The 25622-nt window shown below is 41.9% G+C and overlaps 1 protein-coding gene across 1 annotated transcript in view; it reads right to left on the minus strand.

The window, feature by feature from the left end:
• The window catches only part of LOC141141289 (protocadherin-11 X-linked-like), a 68953-nt gene that overhangs the window by 23303 nt on the left and 20028 nt on the right, over positions 1–25622 (minus strand). The window contains exons 6-9 of the mRNA XM_073628964.1: positions 21467–21577; positions 14305–14418; positions 12298–12388; positions 10569–10681 (exon numbers count right to left, since the gene is read on the minus strand). Of these exons, the coding sequence (XP_073485065.1) occupies positions 10569–10681; positions 12298–12388; positions 14305–14418; positions 21467–21577 (429 nt within the window). The remainder of the gene's footprint in view (positions 1–10568; positions 10682–12297; positions 12389–14304; positions 14419–21466; positions 21578–25622) is intronic.

Raw genomic sequence — 25622 nt, forward strand, 5'->3', positions numbered from 1 at the left:
CCCACCGTATCTTTGGTGAGGTGAGTCTCCTGCAACCCCACAATAGCAGGATGAAATTTCTTCAGACACAAACTTATCATTGTACGTTTCAACGGGTCATGTACGCCCCGGACATTCCAGGACACTAGCAAAGTGGTAGCCATGTTTGGTATGCTAAATTCTTATCCATTCGGTGCAAAGGCTTTCCAGCCCTGCGTCTGTAAAGAGGGGTGTCACAAGTTATTAGACATGCAGTCAGTTCCTTTAGGCGACGTCTGGTCGTAAACTGACTGGGTATTAAGTTCAGCAGAAGAAAATCGGAGGGAATATTCAGGAGTGATCCTTTGGCCATCCATGGCCCATTTATGTGGGGTGAGAGTAAACCATCCCCCTGCTTCTTCAGATTCGTAACAGTCAATCAAACATATGCCAACCGGGCAACAATTAACCGGTCCCTGCAACTGGGACCTATTGGTATTCTGTGAAAGCCGGTGGGCGCGACTCACTCACTGTAGTGTAGAACTCAACTCGGTGTAGTGTTTGAGCCCATTCAAAACGCTGGTATGGACAAAGTATAGAGTGTCCCACTAGATATGTATTGTAAACATCTGCCGATGTTTTACCGACCTTGTCAAATTAGTTCTCCAGACATCAGTCACCCCTTTCGACTTCTCGGTGTCTTGTTCGTTATGATCCAGCCATGAGGTCGCTTCTGCAGCCGATTCAAAGAAGGTAGACTGTCCCCTGGCTGTGATGCGCAGCTTGGCCGGAAACAGCATTGCGTATGTTACTTGGATTTTTTGTAAGCGCTTTTTCACCTCTGCAAATTTGGCCCTTTTTCCTTGCACCTCAGCAGAAAAGTCTGGGTAAAATGAAATTTTAGTCCCATTGAAATGAACAGAGCCTCTTTCTCTCGCTAGTTTAAGTATGATCTCGCGATCTTTGTAATTCAAGAGCCGTTCCAGCATGGATCTTGGCGGGTTGCCTAGGGGGAGGGGCGGCGTTCGATGTGCCCGTTCCACCGCAAACAATGAGGTAAAGGCCTCCTTACCAAAGATGTCTTGCAACAATTGTTCTGTAAATGCCATTGGGTCCCTGCCCTCCACCTTCTCAGGAAGTCCCATAATGCGGACATTGTTCCGTCTGAGACGGTTCTCGATGTCGTCTGTTTTGGCGGTGGCTTGCGCAGCTTGCTGCAGTACTGTTCTGGTGTCTCTTGTGAGTGAAGGCATCTGGTCCTCCACATCACTAATTCTGCCCTCTACAGCTGTGGTTCTCTCCCTGATTTTCTGGAGGTCTTGTCTCAGAAGGGAGACTGTTTCAGTGAGACCACCCAACTGCTTTTAACCCATCCACTGAGGCAGTGCAGCGATGTACGGCACGCAGTATATCATTCAGTGTGGGATGTTGTGTGTCCTCCTGCAGCATGTCAAACATATCAGGGGTAGAGATCAGAGAGGATTCCAGTGGCACTGTGTCATCTAATGCTGGAGGGCTGTGTCCTCTGTTAGTATCATGAGGAAGGGCCTGTGTTGCTGGGGGGTTTGAAAGCCTACCCCTTGTAATTTCTGTGTGTAGTATAACATGTCCCTAAGGCTGTTCTTTCCCCTGATGTTTTTGGGCGGTGTTGGACTTACCGCTGCCCTCTTGCTGTTTGGTGGAGCCACGCGCTGTCCTCTGTGCCTGAGGAGGGTCGGCGCCATCTTGGATCTCCATGTCTGTCCCGATCGCGGCTTCTTTATCCCCCTTGCGGGGCTTCATGGGGTCCGTGCAGCTCAGGGTAAGCACCGCGGGAGCCGCGAGTGTATCAGCCGGCAGATGTGGGAGGTAAGGGTCCGGATCGGTAGCGGGATGAGGATCATAGAAGGATTAACAGCGGGAGCTCTGTGTAGTGCGACCGCTCACATGCTCTGCTCAGGCCACGCCCCTCAGTTTTTCTTTTTAGTGTGTAATTTTTCGGCATCCCCTTGGCAGAAGAAAAAAACGGTTTTTCCAACAACTAACATTGAATTTCTTGGTATATGTTTGAATACTGTAGAAATGGAATTTAGTCTCCCTAACGATAAGGTATATAGGTTGACTCAAGTTTTGTTAAAATTCATCAGAAGGAAAAAAGTTATATTAAGAGAAATACAATCATTATTGGGTCAGTTAGCCTTTGCAGCGAGAGTCCTGCCGATGGGTAGGGTTTTTTCTAGGAGGCTATATGGCTCAATTTCAGGTTTAAAAAATCCATCATTATGTTAGGGTGAATTCCGAGATGAAGGCAGATCTTTTAGTATGGCTAAATTTTCTTGAGACATTCAATGGTAAGACTTTATGGCAACAGGATTTCATTGTAGATTCAGAATTTTGTCTAGCCACAGATGCAGCTGGTTCTATAGGCTTCGGAGTTATTTGGAAAACTCACTGGTGTTTTTCGGTCTGGCCTTCCAGGTGGGTAAGTAGGGGTTTTTGTAAAAATATTGTTTTACTAGAATTGTTCCCGGTTATTGTAGCTTTAGAAATATGGGGTGAGTATTTTGCAAATAGAAGGATTGTGGTTGGCACTGATAATCAAGGGGTAGCTTTTGCAGTGAATTGCCTATCTGCAAAATCTCCTCAAGTTGTGGTTTTCTTGCGGCATTCGGTTTTTCTGTGCCTAAAATGGAACGTCTGGATCACGGCAAAGTATATTAGAGGTAAGTGTACTATAATTGCCGATTCTCTCTCTCGTCAACAGATGGACCGGTTTTTCTTGTTAATGCCATAAGCGGATGTTGCAGGGGTGCGTTGCCCATCCCATTTATGGGATCTAATTTAATTTATAGGAACATTCAAAACTCAGTGGCTATTTCCACTTGGAAAAATTATACAGCTTTGTGGTTATTATGGTCCACTTTTTTGTCATCTTTAAACACGGATATGTCTGCATTCTCAGAAAGTTTGGTATTACTTTTCCTTCATTCGTTATTAGGAGAAGGTCATTCTTGGTCGCATGTTAACAAAGTGGTATCAGGTGTTTTCTTGAAACTTCATGGATTTCCAGCATGTAAAAGTTTCTTTTCAGTCAGACAGGTTTTAAAAGGGTACAAAAGAAGTAGAGTTTATAAAGATGATAGATGTCCTGTCACACCGGAATTATTATCTAAATTGTGTAAGGTTACTCCTTGGGTAAGTTATTCTATTTTTGCATCTGTTCTGTTTAATTCAGTTTTTACATTGGCGTTTTTTGCGGCATTTAGAATCTCAGAATTATTGCCGCCTTCAAAAAAGAAAAAGTCTGGTATTTTATTTTCCAATGTTAATATATTTGGCAATAGCTTACGGATTTTTCTTCCATTCAGTAAGTCAAACTCTTTAGGTTTGGGGTCTTGGGTAACTTTGCAGGAGTGTGCGGAAACTGATATATGCCCGGTAAGGGCATTGAAGGCTTATTTGAAGATTAGGCCAAATTTTCAAAGTGTGTTATTTATACATAATAATGGTTCACCCAGTAGTGTAATTAGGCTTTGTGCTGCCCTAGGCCTGACTAAACTCATGCACCCCCTAATTAAAATATGACCCACCCCTTCCTGTCAAGGTCACACCCCTTGCTGTTTATTGCTGAAATTTTCGAGTGGGGACACTAGTTCTGAGGGCCTGGGGGGGGCAATGGATTCCCTTAATTTGCATAGATTTCCTCTCACTTCCTGTTTGGCTATGGGGCAGGAAGTGAAGGGAAATATCTGCAATGGGACAGGAATGGTAAAAAACAAACTGACAGGGGTTATAACCTTCCCTTACTCTATCCAAAATGAAAAAAAAGTGTGGCCTATAGTTCTACTTTAAGGACAAATTTCTGATAATTTTATGGAGAGGACTAAGAAGATATAACCATGCCAATGGTGCAGCAGAAAACATACAGCACAGTGAGGAAGGTTTGTGGTCCAGGATGAGAGGACAGTCAAAATTAGAAGCGGCGCCCCCCCACACAGTTGCAGAATGCCAGCCGCCCGCATACCGGAAGCAGTGAGGCTGCTTTATGGGGGCGCTAGACTAATTTGCCCCTCAGCCCAGTCCACTCCATAAGACTGGCGCTACACTAGTGTAGGGGACTCTTTCTGTGCTGCCCCCCTGCAAAGTGCTGCCCTAGGCCTGGGCCTTGTTGGCCTAGGCCAGGATACAGCGTTGGGTTCACTGTTAACGAGTTATCAATTCTCAATGGTTTTAAAACAATGTATGTGTTATTTAAAGCTAGGACATGTAAGGATAACTACCCATTATTTTCGCATCGGTGCGGCTGCGGAAGCTGCTCAGATCGGTTTAGAAGGAAGTGAAATTAAGAGAATAGGTAGATGGCGTTCAGAGTCATATAAACTTTATATTCGTCCTTATTAACATAAATTTTGGTTTCAGGTACCCGGATTATGGTATGGATTGTGGGCCACTCATATATATTCTGGGCACAGAAAAGAACAGCAAATAGGATTTACTCGAAGAATCTGAGCTTGGATCCATCTTTATTCTGCATTAATTGGTATGGACTTAGGGGTATGGTTTGGTGTGATTTAATTTTTGAATTAGGTAGGCTTTATGCCAGCTCCCCTCCTCCTAATATCCTAATAGTCCACCTAGGAGGAAATGACAAAGGGAAATTAAAAACATATGATTTAATTTCAAGCATGAAGGATACTTTTTGCTTTCTTCACTTAAATTCTCCTAATACAGTACTAGTATTTTCCGAAATTGTCCCAAGGTTACGTTGGTTACAGTCGGTCACTATCAAGCCACTTGAAAAGGTTCGTAAGAGAATCAATAAAGCTTTGGAAAAATTTTTAGTTCCGGAATTGGGATTTTCTTTTCGCCATTTTGAGCTGGAAGGAGGTATTACAGGTATTTATAGGCATGATTGAGTGCACCTATCAGACGTTGGTTTAGATATTTTTAATTGTGACCTTCAAACATGCATTGAGATGGCCGCGGGTTGGGTTGGTGTGGACAGGAGGTCTGGTGGTGTCACCCCTCCCGTTTGGGATTTGTAAGGAAATGTTGAATTAAAGTTTGAGTCAGCTTGAGTCTCAGTGGCTGAGATGAGAGTGGTTTAATTTATCAGTATTTGGTTGATGAATTTAATTGATGAAATAAGTTGTATTTATTTAAAATATTTATTTATGTATTTATTAAAACCAATAAACCGGTCCGTGGCCAAAATTTTATCCAATTAAAAAAAAAATATATATGGTATGGTGTTTTTATTTCTCATATGCATGTTTGTTGGTTGTTTTTTGCATGTTGCCTACGGTCCCATATCTCATGCTTTATCTTCTATACATTCTATAGATTCATAAAAGGACGTGTCTCTTCTGTCATAACCAGACCTCTTTTTACTTCCTTTTCCTGCTCCACCAGTGATTAACAGTTGCCAAACGCTAGACGCATTACAGCCCAACTCCAGCCAATCATTTCATTTCATTTTGAGCAGGGAAGAGTAAGAGCTTGTTCACACTTGACTAAATTTTTAACACTTAGCAAACGCTCCTAGCACAGCGTTAGTATGGGTTTTAGACTGGCATCAATGAGCTTTAGTATGGGCATTAAGACTGGCGTTTCACAAACGTTAATGAAGTGTTTAAAACACTCCCCAAATGCACTATGAGTTTTGAAGCGTTTGATAAGTGTTAAGATCCCTTTCACACTGGGGCCGCTCATGCGTTAGCGGTAAAGGACTGCTCGTATTAGCGGCGCTTTACCGCTGTTTAAGCGCTAGCGGGGCGCTTTTAACCTGAAAGAAGGGGTTAAAAATGCCTGTGTTGCGACACTTCCGAGGCGCTTTTCAGGTGCTTTGAAAGCGCTGCCCATTCATTGCAATGGGCAGGTGCTTTTTGGGAGCGCTCCAAAATCGCCCCAAAGATGCTGCTTGCAGGACTTTTTCTAACGTCCCGCAAGCGCACCGCCCCAGTGTGAAAGCACTTGGTCTTTCACACTCGGGCGGCATGGGAGGCAGTTTTCAAGCACTTTACAGGCACTATTTCTAGCGCTAAAACGCCTAAAAACTGCTTCAGTGTGAATGGGCTCTTAGACACATTAAAACTGCTCCACAAACACCTATTTTTAAATAGTAAGTGACATTACAGGAAAAAAAATCATTTTAATGCCCCGCAACCGTGCCGCAAACCCCTACTAGAGCGGTTACCATAGACTTGAATGGGAGGCACTGAAAAGTTTCAAGAGCCTCTTGACTCAACGTGAGGCTTCAATTTTGACGTGCTGACGTCTCGCGTTTGTGTCCGAAGGGACGGGTGTTTGCACAAGCCGGCCGGCTGTACTGCTTTTAATTGCTACGACACACTGTAAGTGGCTTTCTTTTTATAATAAACCTAGTTTTAAACGTGTTACGCTATGGTGATTCCTTTATATATTTTTGGAACATCTGATCATCACCTTATTTGATCTGGGAACGATTCTGGGTGGCGAGTCTGGCGATCCCCTGCTGACCTCCTGGATGGGTTTCTCCCTCAGACCTTTGTATCCTGATTCTGGAGAAAGGCCCTGGTCGGGCTTAGACCGCAAGCTTTAATTGCTTGCCATCTGGTAAGCGAGCATTCTTCTTAACACTGAAGGTGTGGTGGAGGTTGAATTCACCTATTGTGGACTATTACTACTACCTTTCTGAGCAATTTTGGATGCACAGTTACACTGTTTCTTTAGCATCAGTTGATGCGTGGCACTTCCTTTTCTATCACTGCAGAATCGAGAAGATGGACTTTAGTTCTTGTTTTTGATCACAATTGATTTAATTAATGTTTAAACTAATTAGCGAATTGTATCTGATCTTTACTATATTAATTTTATAATTTTTTGGGGGGTAGCGCTGCTCTATATTGAAATTTATTGTTGGTGTGTGTATATCACTTTAGCAGCTGCTTATTGGTTTAGTTATCATCTCTTTTTTTGGTCAGTTTTGTTACATTGATACAGCGCAGTATTTTCCTTTTATTCAATTTTGAAGTGAAGCGACGCTAACGCTTCATGTTTTGATAATGTGAACAGCACTGTGTGTTGTCCATTGTATCATTTACATAGGCGTTTGAGGGGTGTTTTTAACGCCCCTCAAATGCCTGCTTTTAATGCCAGTGTGAACTTAGTGCCTCTGTCAGGGTTTTACCTCAATTTCTGTTCCTGTTGAGGAGATTTCACCTCATTCTATATAATGCAGCTCCTCCATTATGTTCAAGATTTGATTTTACCTTGGAGTGACTACATAACTCATTTGGTAGACATCTGCTTACAGCTTATGTTTACTGTTTTTTGTGGCTGTGTGTGTTTTTTGAGTATAGCACTGGCCATACACGGATAGATTTTCTACATTCAGGCAGCAGGGTAAATGAAAAAAAATAATTCCTCCATCCACACCAATGAGGTGGATGGACGAATTCCACACCCCGCTGATACATCGCACCCATAGCTGGCAGGATACACCGATCAAAAAAGTTTTCCAATATCCAACTTCCCAACATCAGTCAATAGACTTCTGTCAAGTGGGGACTGCCACACACTGATCGAAATTCATCTGGTCACTGCTGAACTGGCCAAATTTTGTTTCGTGTATTACCAACATAAAATTGAAGAGGAGGATGATGTCACGATCTCTACCTCGTCAAGTCAGATAATGCTTTGCATTCATTCAGAATAAGCCAAGCATTCTCTGAATGCCATCCATGCTCAATGGACAACCTCCTTTGTTGACAAGGCATCAGGCCAGACACTCGGCACAGGGCTTGGAAGCAAGTGGAGATCACTGGAGTAGGGGTGTCTACTTCAGTGATTTCCATTTTCCAGGGGAATGGGCAGGTACGTCATATAGATAGTTACAATGGTCCATGCTTGGTCAGTGTAACTATATATAAACCAGCCATACCTGGAATTCTTTTTTTCTTAGTGTATGCAATCCTTGGAATTCATAAATGAGTTAATTAATCATAGTGCGACAGATGGTGGAACTCGAGACAGATTCATGTGTTGGTAAGTTGTATTTGAATCTGGCGTAAATCTGACATTGAAGGTATTTGAAGAAGTTGGAAGAGTAATGGAAACCTATCAAATATCAGTTACAGAGGAACTTGAAGACAAATTTTATCTCAGAATCGTCTCAAAGATGTAACACAGAAATTACATGTGCAACACAATCTACAATTCACTCCTACATGGAAGAGGTCTTATTCCCTTTTACTTTTCCTTATCACCAATATGGCTATATTTCTATATGAATTTGTCTCAAGAATAACTATATACAGTAAGAGCTCATTTACACTTGAAGTTGTTAATGCCGAAGCCCAATTTTGCAACTTTGACATGTGTTAGTACATATCATCACAACGACTCTGTGCATCTAGGTGGATTATACAGTACCTTGTTTTTTTCAGGACAAATTGGGCTTTCATACCATTTCATTCAATGGTAATGGATATCTCCTAATTTTTTTTTTATTATCTAAGGAAAACTGGTCCAAAATAGTAAAAAAGTAAAAATACACTAGGACTTTATTAAAGCGGAGTTCCACCCAAAAATGGAACTTCCGCTTTAAGTGCCAATGGCCTCCTGACATGCCACATTTGGCATGTCATTTTTTTTTGGGGGGGGAGCAGGTACTCTGTTTTTACAGACACCCAGCTCCCACTTCCTCCCCTGGCGCTGGAAGAAAGATCACTTCTCCCCCCTCGAATCTTCTGAGACACATCACAGGTCCCAGAAGATTGCCCGGCCATTCACAGCAGGCAACGCGGCTCACGCATGCGCAGTGTGCACCCAGCTGTGAAGCCACAGCCGCGCCCACAGTTAGAATGCCAGCGCCGCGGAGAGGAAGGGGAGAGGATTGGGGCTTCGTGTTCCTGTATCACTGGACCGGGGGTTAGGTGAGTGTCTAAATATTAAAGGTCAGCAGCTACACTTTTTGTAGCTGCTGACTTTTAAATGGGTGGAACTCTGATTTAAAGTAGATTTGTTTGATGTGTGTTTTTTACTTATAGGAAGGGGTAAATGGAGAGATACCTCTCTACCTCCTCTTAGTGGCTCTGTCTATACTGCAGTAAACAACTAAAAAGGACGGGTAGGCAACCTCGGCACTCCAGCTGTGATGAAACTACAGATACCATCATGCCTCTGCCTCTAGGAAATGCCTGTGATTATTAGGGTCTTGCAATGTCTCCTGGGACTTGTAGTTTCACCACAGCTGGAGGGCCGAGGTTGCCTACCCTTGAACTAAAGGAAGTACAAAAATGAAGCATAGGGGTTCTAATCAACTGATAGAAATCACCCTACTCTATGCTCCTAAATTCAATCTCTTACTTCCATTCTTCCTGGACTTAAAAAAACGTCCTGACTGCAATAAAATACTGACTCCTGGCCACTGATAACTAAGAGATATAAGAGCAACTTAGAAATAAAACCCCTCCCCACCAACCAAAATACTATATCTAAACGTGATAGTGCACCCAAACTCACTAAGAAAAGCAAATAACCCTACATGTTTCACTCTAATGCCCCGTACACACGGTCGGACATTGATCGGACATTCCGACAACAAAATCCTAGGATTTTTTCCGACGGATGTAGGCTTAAACTTGTCTTGCATACACACGGTCACACAAAGTTGTCGGAAAATCCGATCGTTCTGAACGCGGTGACGTAAAACACGTACGTCAGGACTATAAACGGGGCAGTAGCCAATAGCTTTCATCTCTTTATTTATTCTGAGCATGCGTGCCACTTTGTGCGTCGGATTTGTGTACACACGATCGGAAATTCCGACAACGGATTTTGTTGTCTGAAAATTTTATAGCAAGCTCTCAAACTTTGTGTGTCGGAAAATCCGATGGAAAATGTGTGATGGAGCCTACACACGGACGGAATTTCCGACAACAAGGTCCTATCACACATTTTCCATCGGAAAATCCGACCGTGTGTACGGGGCATAAGAAAGAGCTTTGTGGGGGGTGTATAAAATAAAAAAGTGCTTAAAATTAAAAGTGCTGTAACCACTACATGGCAAATGGTGACTCTGCTTGTCTACAGCTTCTATTTATAGATACTTCTCAATGGCGCCATCTAGTGGATTTTAATCACTTCAGCGTTGGAAGGTTTAACCCTTCCCCCCATGACCAGGCCATTTTTTGCGATACGGCACTGCGTTATTTTAACTGGCAATTGCATGGTCGTGTAACGCTGTACCCAAATAAAGTTGATGTCCTTTTTTTTCCTAGAAATAGAGCTTTTTTTTGGTGGTATTTGATCACTTCTGCGTTTTTATTTTCTTGCGCTATAAACAAAAAAGACCGACAAAGAAAGAAATGAAATGCGGTCATCTGAACCAGGAGTTCAGCAGAAATTACAAAGGAGCTAGCTTGCAGGAGGTCTTGGGGGAAGTGAACAGAATGGTTTTGTTCGTATTTTGAGAAATGTGTTGTATATGGTTTACCAAATCGCCTGCAACGAGTACCTCAAAGTTTTAACAAAGATAACAGAAAGAGATATTGGTTAATACTATTTAAGAGGTTTATATTTTCAAGCACTGTAATATTATATATGATGTACTAGAAAACAGAAGTACTTTTCTCAAGAAAAAGAAATACCTTAATGTACATTCTGATGGATGATACAGCCTCTCTGTCCAATTCTCTGATAAGTGAAATAACTCCAGTGAAAGTGTTAATGAAAAAAGCAGTGCTGTACTCAGCAGGGTGAACTGCAATAGAAAAATACACAATAAGAATCACGGATATTTCTCATAATGACCAAGATTCATCATACATATACAGAAACAGTTTAAGATTTCAAGAATACATTATGATTATTTTTTATCTTTCAGAATATGGATAGTGTATTTTCATTATTGTAGCATTTATAATAGTAAAGCATATACAATTGCTACACACTCCATATTGTGATTTAATGTTATTAAAAATTGCCTGTTTAAATCTGAAACTGTAATTTTTGTAAAATTCAATACAGTATGATAACCTGGAGGCATTCTGTACACAGACGGTGTACAGAACTCCTAAAAAAATTTCATTTCCTACTTCTGTGAAGAAGTCTACACTAAGATACAATGCACGTAGTAGGCATCCTCTGCAACAAAAATGTACTTTTCGGTGATACTCCCCAAGGGTTAACTACTTGTAAAACTACTTCTTTTCTCATCAGAATGTGTATCAAGTGATTATAATGAACCAGACTCTCCAATTCAAAAGGCACTTTGCACAGGACATGGTCAAACCAAGAGCTATTCCTTCAGAGAAGAATAAAGTAGGGATCTGCAACAATGTTTGTTAAAATCCTTGACGTGTTTTTTTCTCAACAAAGTTAAAGTTTAGGTATGATTTCTATTGTAAATTTACATTGGTCCAGCTGCTGCTATAACTGTAGTACTAGAAGGATTTGCAGCTTCCACAGGAATTGGTTAGGTATGGGATAAGCATTCTTATATTGGGCCAAGCTATCAATGTAACTTTGCAGTAAAAATCATACCTAAATTTTAGCTTTAAAGTACATTTTTTTTGAAACTTCACAATTTACACATTTAATCTCCATATTTTTGTTAATATAAAATATACAGATTTGTTGAATAGCCACTAGAGGGAGCAATCCCTTTGCTCCTGCTTTTAGCAAGTATATGACTATTAAGAAATTGGAGAGCATTGTTTTCAATAAACTGGCTGATTATTAGACTTGGGCCCCTTTCACACTGATGGAGTCCGCCAGTGTATCCGCCCATTCAGCTGAAGCAGAGCGGACACAGCCCGCTGTCCTCTATGGGCTGTTGGATGGAAACAGACCAACTGTCTGTTTTCATCCGACTGTCATCTTATCCTATTTGCCCGATGTATGGAGAATAGATCCCCATCCGTCTGTTTTCAGTGGACAGGATCCGATGTCGGCAGGTGCTGACATCCGCTGCTCCATAGAGAGCAATGGATGGTCCGAAGGGGTCCACCTGATAAAATGACTAGCAGACCGGCCAGTCCATTGGTGTGAAAGGGGCCCTACATTGCAGGAAGAAGAAAAGCACAACCACTGCAAAAGTGTCTGTGCTTGTGCTTGATTACATGCTCCGTAGTCCATAGTACATAGTCCCAGTCCATCTTAGGAGCAAGCAAGAGAGTGTGGCTACATTCCTACATACAGTGGGGCCATGTGCTGCATTTTACATCTTGGCCCCTTCAAGGTGCTTCTCCTTTACAAATGTTTGCAACTATTGCATGTTTGGTACCTGCTGTCACATATACTTGTATCAATGTAATCTTTGTTCTGGCTTCTGGCTGTAACATAGAGCTTTACAGGAAATCTATTGGCATAGCTTACCATTACTGATACTGTAAGTCACTGTTTCATTAATGCCGATATCACCATCCATAGCTTTTATTTCCTTGGGATGGGTAGATAATTTACCCTTCTGGAATAAAATGTTAAACCATTATGTCAGTATATACCAATACATAGAAACAACCATTAAACCTGTATTAGTTTTGATTCCTTTATCCAACACAACCCTGGTCACACTACACCACATTCCCGCCCATTGCCAGTAATATGCATCTCTTTGGGGTCCAAGAATAATCATAAACATGTGAAATAGGTACATCTCATACTATTGTTATACAGTGGGGACGGAAAGTATTCAGACCCCCTTAAATTTTTCACTCTTTGTTATATTGCAGCCATTTGCTAAAATCATTTAAGTTCATTTTTTTCCTCATTAATGTACACACAGCACCCCATATTGACAGAAAAACACAGAATTGTTGACATTTTTGCAGATTTATTAAAAAAAGAAAAACTGAAATATCACATGGTCCTAAGTATTCAGACCCTTTGCTCAGTATTTAGTAGAAGCACCCTTTTGATCTAATACAGCCATGAGTCTTTTTGAGAAAGATGCAACAAGTTTTTCACACCTGGATTTGGGGATCCTCTGCCATTCCTCCTTGCAGATCCTCTCCAGTTCTGTCAGGTTGAGTGGTAAAAGTTGGTGGAAAGCCATTTTTAGGTCTCTCCAGAGATGTTCAATTGGGTTTAAGTCAGGGCTCTGGCTGGGCCATTCAAGAACAGTCACGGAGTTGTTGTGAAGCCACTCCTTTGTTATTTTAGCTGTGTGCTTAGGGTCATTGTCTTGTTGGAAGGTAAACCTTCAGCCAAGTCTTAGGTCCTGAGCACTCTGGAGAAGGTTTTTGTCCAGGATATCCCTGTACTTGGCCGCATTCATCTTTCCCTTGATTGCAACCAGTCGTCCTGTCCCTGCAGCTGAAAAACACCCCCACAGCATGATGCTGCCACCACCATGCTTCACTGTTGGGACTGTATTGGACAGGTGATGAGCAGTGCCTAGTTTTCTCCACACATACCGCTTAGAATTAAGGCCAAACAGTTCTATCTTGGTCTCATCAGACCAGAGAATCTTATTTCTCACCATCTTGGAGTCCTTCAGATGTTTTTTTAGCAAACTCCATGCAGGCTTTCATGTGTCTTGCACTGAGGAGAGGCTTCTGTCCGGCACTCTGCCATAGAGCCCCGACTGGTGGAGGGCTGCAGTGATGGTTGACTTTCTACAACTGTCTCCCATCTCCCGACTGCATCTCTGAAGCTCAGTCACAGTGATCTTTGGGTTCTTCTTTACCTCTCTCACCAAGGCTCTTCTCCCCCGATAGCTCAGTTTGGCCAGAAGGCCAGCTCTAGGAAGGGTTCTGGTCGTCCCAAACGTCTTCCATTTAAGGATTATGGAGGCCACTGTGCTCTTAGGAACCTTAAGTGCAGCAGAATTTTTTTTGTAACCATGGCCAGATCTGTGCCTTGCCACAATTCTGTCTCTGAGCTCTTCAGGCAGTTCCTTTGACCTCATGATTCTCATTTTCTCTGACATGCACTGTGAGCAGTAAGGTCTTATACAGACAGGTGTATGGCTTTCCTAATCAAGTCCAATCAGTATAATCAAACACAGCTGGACCCAAATGAAGGTGTAGAACCATCTCAAGGATGATCAGAAGAAATGGACAGCACCTGAGTTAAATATATGAGTGTCACAGCAAAGGGTCTGAATACTTAGGACCATGTGATATTTCAGTTTTTCTTTTTTAATAAATCTGCAAAAATGTCAACAATTCTGTGTTTTTCTGTCAATATGGGGTGCTGTGTGTACATTAATGAGGGAAAAAAAATGAACTTAAATGATTTTAGCAAATGGCTGCAATATAACAAAGAGTGAAAATTTAAGGGGGTCTGAATGCTTTCCGTCCCCACTGTATAACTAAGCCTACTCCATTAACATATTTACCAGGCAAGGTGTAATAGCATAACGTAGAGTAGTTTACTTACATGGTTTTCAGGAACTGATGCTTCATATAGAGGGTAAATAAAATGAGGATTCATAGTGTCCACATCTTTTATGTCTATATGAACCGGAACTGTGCTAGAATAGCCTTTTTTATCCTATTTAAAATGTTTTAATAAAGATTGATTATAAAGGGATACATATAAAGAATATATAGATCAACACATTGATGTTGAAACTTAATCAAATATATATACATAGCATTGATGAGGTATACCAAGATGAACAAGGAACATATGTAAGAAGCTTCTAAGGCTCCTTTCACAAGGGCAGCCATGGAGTGGTAAAAACAAGTCGTTTTATGTGGCCCCTCACCCCCCCGACCACTCACCTAAATTCCAGTGGTATGGGGCTGTACGCATGGTGCAGCTTGTGACACTTTGCTTCACAACAATTTTAACTTGGCTTGCAGAATTTAACAGGAGTCTGTCAAAACTCACCCAATAAAGTCATTGTGTTTACGACGGGATTGCTTCCTGAATTCTTAGCAGCCGCTGCTCTACCACCCTCTGAAAATTGATCTACAGCAGATCACTTTTCAGAAATGGTGATTTTCTATATTTGCAAATAATAGAATATATATATATATATATATATATATATATATATATATATAAATCATTCTACATACTCATTGGTACATTGGTACTGTTTTATACTTGTGTAGTGCTAACACCACAGGGGCCACTAGAAAAATCAGATTTTCCCTAAAAGAACAGTCTACTCTAGAGGATCGCTTGAGGTAACTTTAAATATGGGAGGGGTTAGGGCATGGGGTACTCCAAAACGCTCAGTAACATTAACAAGAGGACAGTCTTCTCTTTACGTGAACGTGAATGTTGGAAAGTCTAAGCCCTCGCAGCTGAAGATCATGAGGTAACTTTCTAAACAGTCTAGGATCTCACAGCTAAGGATCATGAGTCAAGTCTCTTTGGCATGTGGTTACCTTGCATCCATGCACAACCACTGGTAGCCAATGCGATTCCCAGAACACTGCACAGTCACAGATGTCAATTTAGGGTCTTTACTTCAAAACAATATGTATACTTGCGCGCTGCTATGTTAAAAAAATATCATATAGAAAACAATGTCTTAATATTATTTGGATCGCTCACACCAAACACTCTCTCATAAATATGTATATGTTAAATAACCAAAACTGAAAATGGTGCTGCGCTCCTACGCCAACAATTCAGTAGTGATACTGTCAGTTTAAATCATAAACAATAACCAAAACTGTGATGAAATACCATGACATTAAAATATTTAAAAACTGATATACATAAACAGAAAAATTCAAGCCCTTCTACTGTGTTGCAAAATCATCAACTATTTTTAAATATGGAGTCCATCCAAAAGACAAGTGCTTCAGTCTTTGTTGTATAGTAATCAGCAGAGTGTAGATTTATAATTGTGATCTTCTACAGATTACCACTGCTTTGTGTAACTTATCACCAGCATGCAATTGTGACCTTCCTCCACCAGATGTGCCCTCACCTGCAGGATATGACCAATAAATGGTCACTATGCGCCTTTTTCCCATCACTGGGGATATTGTTGATCCAATGATATAGACACCTCCCAGCTTTTATCTCCTCTCCTCCGCTTTACCTCCTCTCAGTCAATCCACCATGAAAAGAGACTATACATAGTAATTCATCTTTTAAAAAACATTTAATCTTTTATTAAAAAAACTAATGTACAGCAGATACAATCACGTTTGCAGGGATATCCCCCTGAGGAAGCCACGTGACCTAAGGCGTAACACGTAGGGGAGGGACCGGCTGACGTCAGGGAGTGTTGTGAAAATGAGGAAATGTGGTGAAATGAACCTGGGAATACAGTACTGTTATAGGATTTGGATGCACGCTTTTAACAGTCTGGTGCACTCATAGAATCCTGTGTATCGACATTCCCTTTTCAATAAAAGATTGAAAGTTTTATCAAATGATTGAATCTGTAGAATATCACGATTATAAATCTACACTCTGCTGGTTACTATACAACAAGGACTGTAGCATCTGTCTTTTGGATGGACTCAATATTTAAAAATAGTTGATGATTTCGCAACACAGTAGAAGGACTTGAATTTTTCTGTTTATGTATATAATTTTTTTGATATTTTAATGTCACGGTATTTCAACACAGTTTTGATGCATGTTTATGATTTAAAGTGACAGTATCACTACTGAATTATTAGAATAGGTGCGTGGCACAGTTTTGGTTATTTAGGGTCTTTACTTACCAATTCCCAGGACAGCTGCCACCTTCCAGCTTTCACCGGACATGGTCCAGTCAGTGAAACAGTCCTTTTCCAGACCAGTTCCCTTGTGGTATGGCCCTGCACCCAAATTCTAGGAGGAAAAGGCCCTCAGCCCTGACACCACTGAGGCCTCTAGAACAGCTACACATTCCATGGGATGCCTAAGGAGAGCAGCCCTCAGGCCTTGGTACCCGCATGAGGATAGAGAACCCAGCTCTCCAGATTATTTATCACCTTTCCAGCCCCCTTCAGGACTCTCCTCTCCAGGGATTAGCTGCAGCATGATAATCATTTAGGTTGGTTATATGAATCTCCTGCCCTAAGCTCTGAAAGCAAACTCCCAGCCTGTGAAACCCTAAACAGACCAGAACAAGCAACCAGTCCTTCCTTGACTACCAAAGGACCCAAAAACTAAATTTGCCTAGCATCCTACACTAGGAGGTGCTACACTTGTGTACTTTTAGACGAGTGCACAGATGTTTGAGCTCAACAAACACAGTTAAAATAAATCAGTTAGAATTTAAAGGTACACTTCAGACAAACTGAAAATAAAACTGGCAAATGCATAGACAACACCTGCTCAGAAATTACTTAAAATGTTACTAAACCCAGGACCCTGCATTCACTATATCTGGCCTCCCACAGTATACGGTACATGGAAATGCAATTATTTTAGTAAATATAAACTGCTAAATACCTTTTCTCATCAGCAGTTAGAGTAGTCTTGTGACTCTTATCGGTGTCAGGTTAGAGCTTGTAGAAGGAGTTTTCATTCTCCCTGATTTATATATGTATATGAGCAGGGGTGGGAGGCGCTGTCTGTCACCTGGTGTCAGGAAAAGCCCTCTTGCAGTTATCCCAGCAGATTGAGGGTTAAACGAATGCCTGTGCATAGAAGCGCCATCCGGCGCTCGTGCGCGCGCAATAGCGCCAATTGCGCTAATGGCGCTAACAAACGTACGCGCATGCGCAATAGCGTCAATAGTGCTAATGGGCGTACGCGCATGCGCAATAGCGCCACTTGGCGCCAAAGATAGGCTATTTAAAGAAGACTGTTCCAATGCTGCCTTGCTGTCCGGTCTACAGCGTTTCCTGAGACCCCTGCTACCTTGTTACCAGTTTTCCTGTATCCAGTACTTACTTGCTTGTTCCTGACTTACCTGCTTGCTGCCCGCCCCGATCTTGGCTTGGACTCTGACTATTCTCTTGGTTTGCCCTTCTGTACCTGATCTGCCCGCCAGTTCCTTGACCCGGCTTGTCTGCACCTCCCTGCTGTCTGCAACCTGCTACAGGACTACAGTGCACCTCCCTGCTATCTGCATCCTGCTACAGTACTACAGTGCACCTCCCTGCTATCCGCATCCTGCTACAGTACTACAGTGCACCTCCCTACTGTCTGCAACCTGCTACAGGACTACGGTGCACCTCCCTGCTATCTGCATCCTGCTACAGTACTACAGTGCACCTCCCTGCTGTCTGCAACCTGCTACAGGACTACAGTGCACCTCCCTGCTATCCGCATCCTGCTACAGTACTACAGTGCACCTCCCTGCTGTCTGCAACCTGCTACAGGACTACAGTGCACCTCCCTGCTGTCTTCATCCGGCTACGGGACTACAGTGCACCTCCCTGTTACCTGCACCCTGCTACAGTACTACAGTGCACCTCCCTGCTGTCTGCAACCTGCTACAGGACTACGGTGCACCTCCCTGCTGACTACATTATCCTGCCTTCTTCTTCAGTGTTCCAGTCAGGCACTTGTGCCCCTCTGTACTTTCGAGTCCCTGTTCACACCTTCAGGGGTTCTTAAGTCAGAGGCATACGAGAGGCCGTTCTCTGCATTCCAGGCTCCACCTACCAGGTACGTGACACCTGGAGAGTGACCTCCAGTGATGACTAACAGTTAAAAGTGCAAGTGCTAGTTAGACCACTAAGTGATGTGAACTGAGATCAAATTATGTGTGATAATACGTGACACTACCTGTCCCCTTTAATAACAAAGTATAGCAGAAAGGGGGATTTTTTGGTGCAAAATGATCCAAAGAGCCTGTGTTACGGTGCTCATATATAAGATAACTTAAACCTCCACACCTATATACAAACGTGCATATTGCATTCAAAAATTCATACAAAATTGTTAGGTAGTGAAAAATGGACTAAAAACTTAAGATTCATAAGAAACTTAAGAAACTTAACATCTGTTCTGTTCGGAGTGGATTCCTTGCTGAGAGGACTTATTTTGTCAAGTTTTTGGGGTTGTGTTCAATATATGCAAAGAGAGATCACACAAATACTTACAGTGCCTTGCAAAAGTATTCACCCCCCTTGGCTTTTTACCTATTTTGTTACATTACAGCCTTTAGTTCAATGTTTTTTTAATCTGAATTATATTTGATGGATCAGAACACAATTGTCTATGTTGGTGAAGTAAAATTAGAAAAATATATACATAAAACTATTTTTCAGAAATAAAAAAATGATAATTGGCATGTGCTCATGTATTCACCCCCTTTGTTATGAAGCCCATAAAAAGCTCTGGTGCAACCAATTACCTTCAGAAGTCACATAAATAGTGAAATGATGTCCACCTGTGTGCAATCTAAGTGTCACATGATCTGTCATTACATATACACAACTTTTTGAAAGGCCCCAGAGGCTGCAACACCAAAGCAAGAGGCACCACTAACCAAACACTGCCATGAAGACCAAGGAACTATCCAAACAAGTAAGGGACAATGTTGTTGAGAAGTACAAGTCAGGGTTACATTATGAAAAAACATCCAAATATTTGATGATCCCTAGGAGCACCATCAAATCTATCATAACCAAATGGAAAGAACATGGCACAACAGCAAACCTGCCAAGAGACGGCCGCACACCAAAACTCACGGACCGGGCAAGGAGGGCATTAATCAGAGAGGCAGCACAGAGACCTAAGGTAACCCTGAAGGAGCTGCAGAGTTCCACAGCACAGACTAGAGTATCTGTACATAGGACGACATTAAGCCGTACGCTCCATAGAGTTGGGCTTTATGGCAGAGTGGCCAGAAGAAAGCCATTACTTTCAGCAAAAAACAAAATGGCACGTTTTGAGTTTGTGAAATGGCATGTGGGAGACTCCCAAAATGTATGGAGGAAGGTGCTCTGGTCTGATGAGACTAAAATTGAACTTTTTGGCCATCAAAGAAAACGCTATGTCTGGCGCAAACCCAACACATCACATCACCCAAAGAACACCATCCCCACAGCAAAACATGGTGGTGGCAGCATCATGCTGTGGGGATGTTTTTCAGCAGTCGGGACTGGGAAACTGGTCAGAGTTGAGGGAAAGATGGATGGTGCTAAATACAGGGATATTCTTGAGCAAAACCATTACCACTTTGTGTGTGATTTGAGGCTAGGACGGAGGTTCACCTTCCAGCAGGACAATGACCCAAAACACACTGCTAAAGCAACACTTGAGTGGTTTAAGGGGAAACATATAAATGTGTTGGAATGGCCTAGTCAAATCCCAGACCTCAGTCCAATAGAAAATCTGTGGTTAGACTTAAAGATTGCTGTTCACAAGTGCACACCACCCAACTTGAAGGAGCTGGAGCAGTTTTGCAAGGAGGAATGGGCAAAATTCCCAGTGGTAAGATGTGGCAAGCTCATAGAGACTTATCCAAAGTGACTTGGAGCTGTGATAGCCGCAAAAGGTGGCTCTACAAAGTATTGACTTTAGGGGGGTGAATAGTTATGCACATTGACTTTTTCTGTTATTTTGTCCTATTTGTTGTTTGCTTCACAATAACAACAACAACAAAAAAATCTTCAAAGTTGTGGGCATGTTCTGTAAATGAAATGATGCAAATCCTCAAACAATCCATGTTAATTCCAGGTTGTGAGGCAACAAAACACGAAAAATGCCAAGGGGGTGAATACTTTTGCAAGACACTGTAAAAGTATATCATTTATTAAAAGTAATGACATATACAGATAATGATAAAGAAAATATAACAAGAATACTTAAAGTGCTTGTAAACTCTCTAGTTAAACTTTAGCTCATTGTAATCTTCATTGCTAATGCTACTGATCACTGCCTGTGAAAGCTGACTTATAATAATCTTGTGACAATCCGTCATGCAATCCTTTATGATGTTACGGGCGCATGCTCAGTTCAGCGTTTGAGTCACGGCATGCTATGTGTGCCGTTTCTGTAACAGCATGCCAGGTCTGTCATTTCCCCTGAAAACGGCACAGCTAGCAAGGATCGCGATACTCTGCCTTCCTCAGCTTCCTGATTCTCCCCCTTGTGACTGTGTGACGTCACACAGGGGGGGGTGAACCAGTGAATCTCGTATCTCAGTTCATACAAGAAAGCATCTGCAGCTGTTGTTATACTGAGAGGAAGGGCGGAAATTACGTCCAGAGCAGAGACAGAAATCCATACCTAATATGGCGCAGCCCATATCCGGAAGAGGATATAATTTATAAAACTTCAAAAAGGTAATTGCAAAGCGCCTTTTACTAAGATTACAATGTGCAAGCCATGTTAATACTTTGTTCTATGATAATATTCTAAAAAAATAAAAATAAAGCAGAGTTTACTTGCTCTTTAAGTAAAGATGCTGTTTCGCCAAGGAGTCTGGCCATGCTGCATGTGCAGGGGGACTCCACGGCAAAACGCCATCTTTTGTTAAGTATTCTTGTCATATTTTCTTTATCTTTATCTGTATCTGTCATTACTTTTAGTAACATTAATAAATGTTATACTTCTAAGTATTTGTGTGATCTCTTTGCCCAAAAACTTGACAAAACAGGACTCCACTACATATGAATGGATCCCTAAAGGTAAATATACAATAAGCTCTATGACAGTATTATTGCGTTAGCTGCCTTACCATAGCTTTAGCAATCAGAGCGTATTTGTTAATTGTGTTGAATTCCAATGGTTTGGCCAGTACAATTATCCCTCTTAGGGGGTCCATATGAAAATAATCACTGTGTTGCCCCTATGTGATCAAAGGAAATCAATTAGTATAGTTTAATATTCTACTTACATTCTACTAATGAAAATGGCTTTCATTATCTAAATTATAGTAGAGAAACCATAGCTGGGCTCTCAGTGTTTTCTATAGGCAACATAATCGATTTGTCTCTTCTAGGCACAGTCTGGGGAATTAAAAAATAGTGTTGTAGACACCTTTTAGAATTATGTTTTGGCCCAATTCATGTACCTGACCTGTCAGGGACAGGTACATCAACTTGTCAACTTGATCCATGGGTGCTATTCAGTCCAAGAGCACCTTTAGGATCCACCCCCTGCTGTGTACTATCATTCACAGGCATGACGAACCTGATGGAGAACTAATCTCCCAGTTTCCTAACCGGCTTCGCCCACCAACCAGGTGCAGCAGCTGCGAATGTGAGTTATTGGGTGGGTGGAGCCTGATGGGAAATTCTGAGATAATTTCCCCATCCGGCCCATCTTGCTTAACCACTTAAGCCCCGGACCATTTGGCTGCCCAAAGACCAGAGCAGTTTTTGCGATTCGGCACTAGGTCGCTTTAACTGACAATGGCGTGGTTGTGCGACGTGGCTCCCAAACAAAATTGACGCCCTTTTTTCCCCACAAATAGAGCTTTCTTTTGGTGGTATTTGATCACTTTTTGTGGCTTTAATTTTTTGCGCTATAAACAAAAAAATAGCGACAATTTTGAAAAAATGCATTATTTTTTACTTTTTGCTATAATAAATATCCCCCAAAAATATATAAAAATTTTTTTTCCTCAGTTTAGGCCGATATGTATTCTTCTACATATTTTTTGGTAAAAAAAAAAAATCGCAATAAGCATTTATTGATTGGTTTGCGTAAAAGTTATAGCATCTACAAAATAGAGGATAGTTTTATGGCATTTTTATTAATATTTTTTTTTTTTACTAGTAATGGCGGCGATCAGCGATTTTTATCATGACTGTGACTTTATGGCGGACAGATCGGACACTTTTGGCGCAATTTTGGGACCATTCACATTTATACAGCGATTAGTGCAATTAAAAAGGCATTGATTATTGTGTAAATGTGACTGGCAGTGAAGGGGTTAACCATTAGGTGGCACTGTAGTGGTTAGGTGTGTCCTAGGGAGTGATTCTAACTGTGGGGGGGGAGGCCCTATGTGTGACAAGATTACAGGGAGCAGTGATCAGTGTTATGCCCTGTACACACGATCATTTATCGGACATTCCGACAACAAAATCCATGGATTTTTCCGACGGATGTTGGCTCAAACTTGTCTTGCATACACACGGTCGCACAAAGTTGTCGGAAAATCTGATCGTTCTTAACACGGTGACGTAAAACGCGTACGTCGGGACTATAAATGGGGCAGTAGCCAATAGCTTATTTTATTCTGAGCATGCGTGGCACTTTGTGCGTCGGATTTGTGTACACACGATCGGAATTTAACCGATCGGATTTTGTTGTCGGAAAATGTTATAGCCTGCTCTCAAACTTTGTGTGTCGGAAATTCTGACGGAAAAAGTCTGATGGAGCCCACACACGGTCAGAATTTCCGACAACACAATCCGATCGCACTTTTTCAGTCGGAAAATCCGACCGTGTGTACAGGGCATTAGTGTCACTAGTCAGAAGAACGGGGAAATGCTGATGTAAACATGCATTTTCCCATTCTTCCTCTCCTTGAGACGATCGCGGGTATGCCCACGGACATCAAGTCCGCGGGATCCATGATCACACTCATGGAGGGCGTGGTGGGCGTGCCCGTGCGCCAGCAAACCGCTTCTTAAAGGGCAACGTACAGGTACGTTAATCTGCCTGTACGTGCCCTTCTGCCGACGTATATCAGCGTGAGACGGTCGACAAGCGGTTAAGATTGACAGAGGATGGCAGTGGGCAGATTCTAAAGCCACTATTAAACTGAATTGTGGCTATGGATCTGTCCACTGCCATCTGCTGTCAATCACAGGCAAAGCTAATCTGAAGAGGAACTAGTCTTTTACAGTTCCACCCACTGTCAATTCTGTGTGACGTGCTTCATTGGATGCTAGGAGTAGACACACACAGCCTTTATCCTGGCAACCAATGCCAAAAATTTAAAACGCAAACATTAACAAAGTAATGAACACACAACCCCTCACCCCCTGTACATCAACTTTGAGTCAGTTTTAACCACTTAAGCCCCGGACCATTTTGCTGGCCAAAGACCAGGGCACTTTGTGCAATTCGGCACTGCGTTGCTTTAACTGTAAATTGCGCGGTTGTGCGACGTGGCTCTAAAACAAAATTAACGTCCTTTTTTTCCCACAAATAGAGCTTTTTTTTGGTGGTATTTGATCACCTCTGTGGTTTTTATTTTTTGCGCTATAAACAAAAATAGAGCGACAATTTTGAAAAAAACGAATTATTTTTTACTTTTTGCTATAATAAATATCCCCAAAATTATAAAAAAAACAGTTTTTCTCCTCAGTTTAGGCCGATACGTATTCTTCTACGTATTTTGGGTAAAAAAAAATGCAATAAGCGTTTATTGATTGGTTTGCGCAAAAGTTATAGAGTCTACAAAATAGGGGATAGTTTTATGGCATTTTTATTAATAATTTTTTTTTTTTTTACTAGTAATGGCTGGTGATCTGCTATTTTTATCATGACTGCGACATTATGGCAGACACATTGGACAATTTTGACACATTTTTGGGACCATTGTTATTTTAACAGCGATCAGTGCTATAAAATTGCACTGATTACTGTAAAAATTACACTGGCAGTGAAGGGGTTAACCACTAGGGAGTAGGGAGGGGTTAAGTGTATCCTAGGGATACACTGTGTGTGTGTGTGTGTGGGGGGGGGGGGGGGGGGGGGCTGTGTGTGACACATCACTGATCATAGCTTCTGATCACAGGGAACTATGATCACTGACAGTGTCACCAGGCAGAACGAGGAGATGCTTGTTTACATTAGCATCTCCCCGTTCTTCCTCTCCGAGAGACGAGTCCACGAGACCTGCGATCTCACTCACGGAGCTTGTGGCGGGCACGGTGGCAAATTCAAAGGGACGTACAGGTACGCCCATTTGCCCAGCCGTGCCATTCTGCCGACATAAAAGTACATGCGGCGGTCGGCAAGCGGTTGATTTTTGCAAGTTTGTTTATCTGCGAACATAATAAATAACCAATGCCTGTCACAGGTATACTGTGAACACTCATAAACCATAAACTGACATAGTCTAAGAGACCCCAGAATTTAACTTGAGGGCTTAGTCCATTACAACAATGTCAATTGCTGGCAAGGTCAAAACAGCAAATAAAACTGTGACAAAACATCAGAGCTTAACTCTTCTGTGACTCTCCTCCTGTAAGAGGGGCATGTCTCAATGTAAACTTTATAGAGTTTGGGCTCCGCCCCATCCCCATGTGTCCTTCATCCAATTCTAATGAAGTCACTTAACCTCCTTGATTTAGATCAGGGATCTCCAAACTACGACCCTCCAGCTGTTGCAGAACTACACGTCCCATTGTAAAACTCTGACATTCACAGCTATGACTAGGCATGATGGAAATTGTAGTTCCTGAACAACTGGAGGGCCATAGTTTGGAGACCCCTGATTTAGATCAACTCCCACTGTAATGCAATCAGTCAAGGCTCCCTTTCCCTAGAGGAATTCAAGGGGCCTTCATTACTGAATCCCCTGAGTATATTTTACAGCAACAATGCTCAATTTGTGATCCAGGGACCACATGGCACCTTCAGACTTTCCCCTATAACTCTTTGGGATGGCATAGTAGCTACAGGCATGATGAATTTTCATCTGAAATTCAGCAAGAGTGATACTGAATACTATTGTGCATTATGCTGGGCATAGTTATATGTGAACAAATTTACTTTGCCCTCGCAACACTTGGTATTGTTAACTCTAAAGAAGGTTGTACAGAACATATGCAACTAGATTGTACAATGTATGGATAGCTTTAATGATGGCCACAGACAGTTCCCTGAATGTTTAACACAAGTTCTCTAAAGCTAGAGCTGACATACTGTAC

Source organism: Aquarana catesbeiana, linkage group LG04 (genome assembly GCF_042186555.1).
Source record: "Aquarana catesbeiana isolate 2022-GZ linkage group LG04, ASM4218655v1, whole genome shotgun sequence".
NCBI classification, from domain to species: Eukaryota; Metazoa; Chordata; class Amphibia; order Anura; family Ranidae; genus Aquarana; species Aquarana catesbeiana.